A 9,120-nucleotide genomic window follows, 5' to 3' on the forward strand; every position below is an offset into this window, starting at 1 on the left:
CGCTAGTCCTCTGATCTCGAGGAGAGGACCGCGATGCCTATAATGTAACCCGACAGTACAAATGAGACCCGGTGCAAAGAAATTCTCTTCCATGGCATCAAACAAGAGATTCTGAGATCAATATCCTCGCCATTATATACATGGACCTCGCATTCAATCCGACATTAAAAATCCTAATTATCAAGGATCCAACACAAAGAAGTTTGCATACCGCTCAAAAGAGAGAGCCCCGATGCCAAGCCTTAGAAACTAATGTCTAGCTAGAAAGTGCATACATTTATTCCATCTACTTTGCAACAGAACAAGGCGGGGCTTGGTCAAAGGGCATGACAGCATTGGGTAACCTGCAAAAATCATGAATATCAGGCAACAGAGTGAATGATCCAACTCCTAAAGCAAGAAGCAACACAGGCAGACAAGCATGCATCACATGGTTTACAAAAAGGATTTTAGAAAGTAAAGAGTGGAACCTACTGAGGATCAACACGCGGTTTCTTATTGGCCTTTTTCTTGTTCTTACGTCGCTTTCTACCAGAACTCATAGCAGCAATGGGCTGCTGTTCGGTAGTCGCAGGAACAAAGGAGATCAAGGAATTCCCTACTGCAGAGGATGCTCTAGCCACTGCACTTGGTAATTGGGGCAAATGACGTGGTGCAGGTACCTCCGAGCATGCCTTGGGAATAGCACAACTAAGGATATAATTAGCTGGTCCAGAGGCTAAAGCTTCCCTATGCTCGGTATTTGAGGTTTCAGAATTGCCTCCCGCATTCGCTCCAACAGGATATGAATGTTTAGTCCCCCGGTATGCAGCATAAAGTTCCTGCTTAGACTTGATTGTATTCGAAAGAACCATTTTTGACTTGCTATCATCTGCATTACATCCTTTATTAGTTGAATGGATAGAAACGCGCATAACTTCAAAATGAAGTATAGAAAATGGCATACCATATAGGGATTGAATGGCAGCACGGGCCGCCAATCGTTCAGCCTCCTTTTTGCTTGTACCCAGGCCGCCAGTGCAAGTTACACCATTGAAAACCAAAGAGGATATAAAAACTGGAACTGCCCCTTGTGGCTGAATAGTTGTGTAATTGGGCATTTCCATGTTCATCTTGGCTGCATATTCATTAAGAATAGACTTGCAAAAAACTGCATCCTGTGCAGTAATGAAACAACGAGTGAATTAGTTAAAGACAGAAGGATGAATCAAGAATCAAAATATAGCATTGAGAGCGTGAAGCAAACATCCTGTTTTCCAGTTGCACCTTCATACCTCCTATCTTCATATTCCTCAATCAATTTAGTGGTTCCATATAGTTGAGAATAACTATCAGTCATTCGATAGAGACAATATTTTGAAAATTCATCTAAAGATCATATAAGACACCAGGAATATGTGGAGAAATCGACAAGGTCCGGTTGACCACATGACAAGAACACTTAGATAATGAGAATCAAATGTTGACCTCCTTTTGGACGTGCACATATTTTCGAAACCAAATGGAAATACAAGAAAAAAATGCCAAAAATACCCTTGAAAATACACATATATAGGGTTTCATATGCATTTTTCCATCCATAAAAGCCTTAAACATGTAAAATTAATATATCACAATGTAGAGCATTGCCATACAAGCATGTCGGTACCAAGAATTCCCAAATCGGAGTTTGAATGCCCGCTCAAAACCCCATTTGAAGATTTGGTCAATGCAAGTCAACGAAAGTCAATGTTCAAGGAAAAAGTCAATGGTCAATGGGTCGGACTAGGACAAGTCAACCAATTGAACTGGGTTTGGTCAAACGCTCAAATCGGTCGAGTTGGACCGGATGGATTAACCGGTCGAACAGGGTCGGGTCAACGGGTGGGACCGAGTCGGGTCGGGTCGGGGTCAACTCGAAAAAGCGTGATAGTGCCGTCAATACAACGGTTGACCGAAGTCAACTGTTGCAACAGTTCACTCGTTAAGCATATGAAGCCCACGGGCACCCTTATAGTGGGCGTATGCGGCGCGTACTCCGTCGTTCGACGGCCTTCGATGACGGTTGACCACTCAAAATGATTGTTTTGATAAGCCCTATCAAACTATATATTCAAAACTAAATATCACTGAGTGAAAATGCACAAAATAGGCTTGAACAGTAAAGTTCATCGGTGATTGTCGCTCATTGACTCCGCCACGAAGCATGGGGGCACGTGCGGCGGTTCTCGGCCTTTGTTGGAGACATGCGGCCACTCATTTTTCTCGTATTGATGAGAGGAATCCGAATGTGTAATCATAAATAAATTTCATCCAATGAAAACATTCGAAACGGATCATAACAGAATGGTTTCTATCCTCAATTAGGCGGATCTGATACCAACTATAAGGCCACAAATGTGGCATGCCCAATTAATTGTCTAATTGAAGTCAGAAATACTACACATGTAAGGGAGAAGAACGCATGCACCTTTATGAGAATCCAAAATAAACTAATAGCACTTCCCCTCTATTCCCTCTCATTAACGCTAGCCAAATGAGATAACCATCATCTGAATGAATAGGTATGTTCTGATTTCTGCAAGTTAAAGGCTAGAGGGGCGATTTGAGCCTTTATATAGAGTTTCGACGTGGACCCTCTCATCATGAGTCATGCCTCTTCGACCTACACTAAGCTAGCCCATGCTATAACTAATTAAGAACATTTATCATACTTTAATGGACCAACTTATATTTTAATTTCAATTAATGTAGACCACATTAGGATAATTCTAATATGAAATTCTCAAAATCTAAATATGTCCAAGAACTTGATATTGTTGACGCAAAAAATTGTGACCAATTGCAACATGTTACTGCTTAACTCGAAGAAAAAGATGGTGTTAAAAATAGCAACAACTAATATTTTCATATTCACTAGCAATGTATTTGGAAAAGAAAGTCCATTTTGCATTATGTAAGGGAAAAAATAGAATTACTAACTTACTTATTTATCCATTGATACAGTACTTAATAAGGGTGTGCATGGTCTTTGCCTGTCCAATCCCGTTATGGAGCCAAGGACCAAACCTCCAGTCCCAATCCCTAAATTTTTGGATTTGGTGGTTCGATTCTAGCGGGGCTACTAACATACACATGACCATCATACAACCATCACATGAGTAATTATAATTCTAAAATAATAAGAAAAGACTAAATTAGGATGTAGATGAAGAGAGGAAGTAGTGAGAGGAACAACGAGTCGACGATGCCGGTGGCTGCAATAGGTCTTGCGGTGACTGTGAAACACAAGAAGAGTGATGACACCGACGAGCAAGAGATAAGACTGTGAGCAGAGAGGCGAATATGAGAGAAGCGAGCGCTGAGTAGAGCTGCATTGCGAAGGCGAGATGTGAGCGTTGAGCGAGAGGATAAGAGTGAGTCTCGAGCAGAAGTTGGGGAAACTAGGTTAAATAATTCTTAAAAGATTTCTAATTTTTGTTCAAATTGCATAGATATAATTATGTATATTTTGGGCAATCTAGTTTGATCCCATCCACCATGGAACCGGGGACCAAACCCTCCCTTCACGGATCGGACCAACTCGGCAAGTCCGTTTTGGTCCGAGTTGATCCCATCTAGTTTGCTAACTGCTAGTACTTATGAGATAAATAATCTAGGATATTTGGGAGAAATGAAAGGATTATTCCTGTAGAGTAGGAGGTCTTCCTTATTTTATGTATTAGTATACATTAGATTTTTTGAGATAATCTTGACTATGCTATACTTGCGCCGCGGTGTGAGGGGGTTGCAAGCCACAAATTGCCTATAATTGTGACTCCAATTATTGAAATATCAAAGGGTATTATTTGATTACTAAACTAGAAAACATGGTCTAAACCATACATTAATCAAATAACTTATGGAAATATTTATGTGGCCATTTGGAGACTTTATGCTTTTTGACAAGAGAAAGCTTCATTTGAGCCAAAGCCCACTAGTTGTCACTAACGTTAAAATGTCCCATCACATGGGACGGTTATGACTTGTATCTTAAAACATAATCGATAATCAAATAATAGGAAGAATTACCTTCGTCTAATATGAATAGTGATGGTTTATTTGCCCATAGTTTCATAGCCATTGCTCCCCCATTGTTACAATTCAGAAAAAGCTGCCATATGGACAAATTTGATCATCTTTCATGTTTGTATTGCAAAAAAATCTATTCTGAAATTTGGGGATACCACTAATTCTAAATGAATGCTTGTTTTCTTTCATAGGAAGTCTTAAGGTGTTAAGAGAGACAGCTGTCGCATCCTATCTTAGACTTGCTGCCATGCTGGCTATAAGACTGGATTCAACACCTCAGGCTGCAATTTTGACATACTTATTTGGATGGCATCATTAGCTATCGCTGGTGGTTTGGCTATTTTCATCCAAGTAAAGCTGCCTCCTTGAATACTTATTAAAATATTCAAGGAAGCAGTTTTACCTAAGCGAAAATAGACAAACCACCAGAAATAGATGATGATGTTGCCCAAATCTTTAAGTATATGATAATTGCAGCCCGAGATTTTGAATCCAGCCTTGTAGCTAACATGGCAGCAAGGCTAGGATAGGATGCTACAGCTATCTGTCTTAACCCCGTAAGACTTCCTATGAACGAAAACAAGCATTCACTTAGAATTAGTGGTATTCCAAATTTCAAAAAAGATCTTTTTGCAATACAAACATGAAAGATGATCAAATTTGTCCCTATGGTAGCTTTTTCTAAATTGTAACAGTGGGGGAACAAATGGCTATGAAACTATGAGCAAATAAACCATCACTAAACTTGATGACTTGGGCTAATGCTCACACTAGGATTAATGGGAAGTTCTTCATAACAGGAAAGTCAAAGGGCGTCAATAGTTAATCGACATCATTTCAACAAAATAAGGAGAATTAAATTTGCAGAAATCAGTAAACATAACATCAGCAATTCAAAATCCATCATTTAGATAATAAAATTTATACGGACAAGAAACTAGGGACGATGTGAAAAGTACATTATATTCCCTACTCCTCTCTGCCATGAATTTTGTCGAGTTTTCTATGTTTGACTTCATCAGAAAAATTCTCATAGATGAATATGGGTTCTGTAAGATCTTCTTCAGTACCATTTCGAGGCATAGCATTAGGTCTTTCGCAAAGCATATTCACATACGAAGAGCTAGAAATAGCCACGGACGGTTTTTCCAATCTCAGCCAATTCAGACAAGGTGGATTTGGTTATATTCACAAGTGCTTTCGAGCTTTTAATTGCTTAACTACAATTACTAGTCCGTTTGAAAACACTACCTTATGACCATATCAAAAACCAATTTAAGAAATTATTAAGCAAATGAGGCAAAGTCTAATTTGATTTTTTTTTTTCAATGATTCTAGCTAGAGCCTAGGCTAATTTGATTACTAACTCTCTAAGTTTATAACTAGCTAGTCTAACTTACGCCAAACTAAGCTTAACTAAAATACATGTCTCCATTAATAGTCAACATGGACCGCCACATGTACTCTAGACCGCCTCCTCCAATTGCCAATCACGTCCAATTATTCATAAAACAATTAAATCAAGCATCAACAATCTCGCACAACTAACAAACAATCAAGAAATTCGGGATTTCGGGAATTCGGTTTCGTTCATGAAATTTGATTTCCCATCCATCTCATATAAGTAGGATTGATTAATTATCACTAAGTGATCATTAACCCCCATTTGTACGTTTATCATGTGGTGGGCTGAGTCACAAAGCACCTAATAAATTCTAATCCCCAATTCTAAATTAACCGCTGAACAATCATACATCACTACAACTAATTATCATTTTGATTGTAAAGCAAGGATCAAACGGGTGCACATTGAGGCCAATTAGCTCAGCTATTCCTAGGTGATCCTAAACGAAAAGAAGGGTCCACAATTTCATCTAACCTGAACCCACAAACCATCAATCAATCAATCGAGTTAAAGCACAAATTACGCTAAAAATCAAGGAATAGAATTTTCTATCCAATTTTCCAATTTCTTTTACAGTCGGGCATTCTACTTTTACTTTATTTTTATTATTTCTGGCAATGAGGACTTGGGCCCATTTCCTAAAATATCCATTTTTCTTCCATTCTCTTTTGAAAAAAATGAATGATTCGCAAAATATTTTTCTTTATGAAAATGAATGAATAAAAATATTTCTTTGTTGTCTACGAAAATATTTAAACATAAATTATGTCGATACTGAAAATATTTTTTTGCTCAGTTATTTTTGTAGGCAACGCAAGCAACCATTTTCATGAAAATATTTTCAAGATCATTCATTTTCTGTGAAGCAAACGGAGCCTACATCAAATTCAATTTTAAGAAATGAAGTACTAACATCATAAACGAATTGTTATCTAAATTAAAGTATCCCTAGACTTCAAATGAGCACCATCTGTGTGTGTACTACTGACCTTCACAGAATCATTAATTATTACCGATGACTGACTTTATCTCTTCTCTATTCAGTAAACAGTTCAATCACCTACAATCTGACTATTACGGAGACAAATCAATACATGGGTTAGAGGGGCAAACCGGCACGAAACACCTCAATGAACGAGCATTTCCTCGCCATTGACCACCAGTGGATTTTGCTGGGACACATACATGAACAAACAGAACAGAAACACAAACAATGGTCAGATGACAGGAAGCGAATCTGAACTTAACAAAACGATAAATTTACTTCAATATTTTCTCGGATCATACAAAATTATAGCGCTATTTTGCAGCCATGTCTAAACGGCATTTCGACAAACAGTATATGGACATTGAGAATGATGAATCTAATTAAAAAATCAAAGAAGTTTTCTCTGCTAAACGCAAACCGGAACAGAAATATCATCATGAACCACAAAGTAACGACTCAGATTCTAATGATCTACACATGAGTGACACGAACACATCGCGGTTTATGTCTCACAGAAACCAGAAAAAACAGAGTTGAATGAAATTACCTAACTGGAAAAAGAACAGAGGTGAATAGATCAACGGTAAGTGTTTCGGTCATCACCCATGGCCAGGATTACAGCCAACGGACGAGCCACAGGCTCGATATGCTGTCACTTCAAGGTTTCTCATTTTCGAGACAGAGTATAAGCAGAGCATCTTCCGCGGTTTCTTAAACACAGCATCATCCAGCAGTGTCCATCGGCAACAAATGGTGATGGAAGGCCGGTCGTCGTTGTCGGCGGATCTGATTGCTGAGGGGAGGAGGAACGAAGGAGCAGTGGCGCATGACTGTCCATTTCTGCCAATGCGCTGCCCCCTCACCCGCCACACACACACAGTTATTTGTCTTGTTTGTTGTGCCTCCTCTCTCTTCTCTCGGCGACTAGTTATGGAGAGAAAACTCGAGAGCGAGATTTTTTCGCTTCCGTTCTCCACGCAAAACAGATTATCTGTTACGATCTTGTTTGACTCGTTCTCCACGCAAAACAGATTCTCCCCTGTTTCTTTTTTTCTTGCTTACATGGCTTGGTCAAACAAGATCGTAACAGAGCGAGAGATATTGGGAAGCATTATACAAATTCCAAATTCAAAAGATCATTAAAAGCTTACTTGGTTTCTTCTTTTCCAGCGAAATCAAATTTGCAATTCAAAGATCGTGAAACCATTATACAAATTTACGTGATAGATTTATATCTTATGAATGATTCGAATACTTAATATAAAAATAATACAGCGATGGATTGATGCTGCATCGGAGTGTGCGGTGCTTAGTGAGAAGCAATTCAACATAAGCTTAGAAAATAGAGATGTTGGATCCATTTTATCAAAACTACGATGGATTACGGCTAGTTGTAGCGCTTAGAGTGAAGAGAAAATGAACACATCAAAAGCTTTTTAGCTACAAAATTCGACATTTTTATTTTTATTTCAATATGAATTCTATATACATACATTTTCTCTTAGTCCAGCTCAGTTAGTTTTAACAAAAATTGGTAGTAGATAAATAGATATTGGCTATTTCCGGCCAAAAAAAAAGATATTGGCTAGTGAGCATGTCCACATGTCAATTTGCTTTTACAAAATCTTTTGAGATTACAATTGTTTGTTTTCTCATTAGTATTTCTAAGCAATGACTTGAGTCGGGTCATAGGAAGCAATGGTTTGATTGGACCATATAGGAAAATGACAGTTTTAGTGTCAAAAGTTGTGTGGAGAGATCACTTTTGGTACCAAAATTTTTAATCGGATCACTTTAATGCCAAATTTTTTGAAAATGGATTACTTAAGTGTCAACTCCAATATGCTTTGCCGAAAATTTGACGTGTCACTTTTTTATTAATATGTGATGCTAATGTGGCTCGCCGGAGATCCGCTGTGGCATTTTTTTAAAATTTGAATTTTTAGTTTAAAATAATTTAAAAAATAAGCTGAAAAATTAAAAAAATGCTAAATTTTTTTTTTTTAAAAGAGGGATTGCAGATCAGGTGGTGAGGGCTTGGTACAACACTCGCCGCTGCTTATATATGATTGAAACAACATATATGGTTTATGCTTAAGCTTGATTTGATCTAAGCACTTTGAAAATTGATTTTTCCTGCTTATAAAATGTGATTAAACTCTCAAGATAATATCTAACGAAAGACGCTAAATGAAAATAGAAATCCCTCTTCTATTTGCATAGGGTACTAGGTTTTTATTATTAGATAGTGCTTGTGTGAAAAATAAAAAGTTTGTCGCATTAAATATATTTTGGCCCTTGGAAGACTAATTTATTTAGCTTACGAAGATTAGTAACTAAGATTGTTGCATTAAATATATTTGGGCCAATGTGACTACACACTAAAAGGACCATTCTTACTTGCAAACTATTCAAGATTTTCTTCATAATTCTTTTATCATCAGATTACATAAGATATCTATTATTTTCTTGCGCACACAATTTTTATAGATATGCCAAAGGTTGAACTATATCGCGGGTAAAACTTAAAATTCGAAAAGTATTGTTATTGTAGGTTAATTTGATAGGACTTACTTCACATGGTTTGGACATATACGAAAAGCATTTCGAAATATTAGGTATTAAACGTAACAAAAGTGTCATATGATATCATAAAGCGAAAGGAAGGAGAATGATT

General features: G+C 37.5%; 1 protein-coding gene across 1 annotated transcript; it reads right to left on the minus strand.

Annotated features, from left to right (window-relative positions):
- Positions 1-204: 204 nt before the first annotated feature.
- Positions 205-1,339, minus strand: LOC125315244. The gene is made up of 4 exons (XM_048279693.1): positions 1,247-1,339; positions 947-1,157; positions 475-871; positions 205-344 (listed from the first exon to the last, which is right to left on the minus strand). The coding sequence occupies exons 1-4, from the start codon at positions 1,337-1,339 to the stop codon at positions 287-289; spliced, it is 759 nt and encodes a 252-aa protein (XP_048135650.1). The 3' UTR covers positions 205-286.
- Between the last annotated feature and the right edge of the window lie 7,781 nt (positions 1,340-9,120).

The sequence above is a fragment of the Rhodamnia argentea genome, chromosome 5 (assembly GCF_020921035.1).
Source record: "Rhodamnia argentea isolate NSW1041297 chromosome 5, ASM2092103v1, whole genome shotgun sequence".
Taxonomy (NCBI): Eukaryota; Viridiplantae; Streptophyta; class Magnoliopsida; order Myrtales; family Myrtaceae; genus Rhodamnia; species Rhodamnia argentea.

Bases quoted from the DNA above. Each gene is read 5' to 3' on its own strand.
- LOC125315244 (XM_048279693.1), bottom strand. From the start codon at position 1,339: ATGACTGATAGTTATTCTCAACTATATGGAACCACTAAATTGATTGAG. The intron at 1,158-1,246 runs GTTTGCTTCACG...ATTACTGCACAG, and splicing joins GTGCAACTGGAAAACAGGAT to GATGCAGTTTTTTGCAAGTC. The intron at 345-474 runs GTAGGTTCCACT...TGATTTTTGCAG, and splicing joins AAACCGCGTGTTGATCCTCA to GTTACCCAATGCTGTCATGC.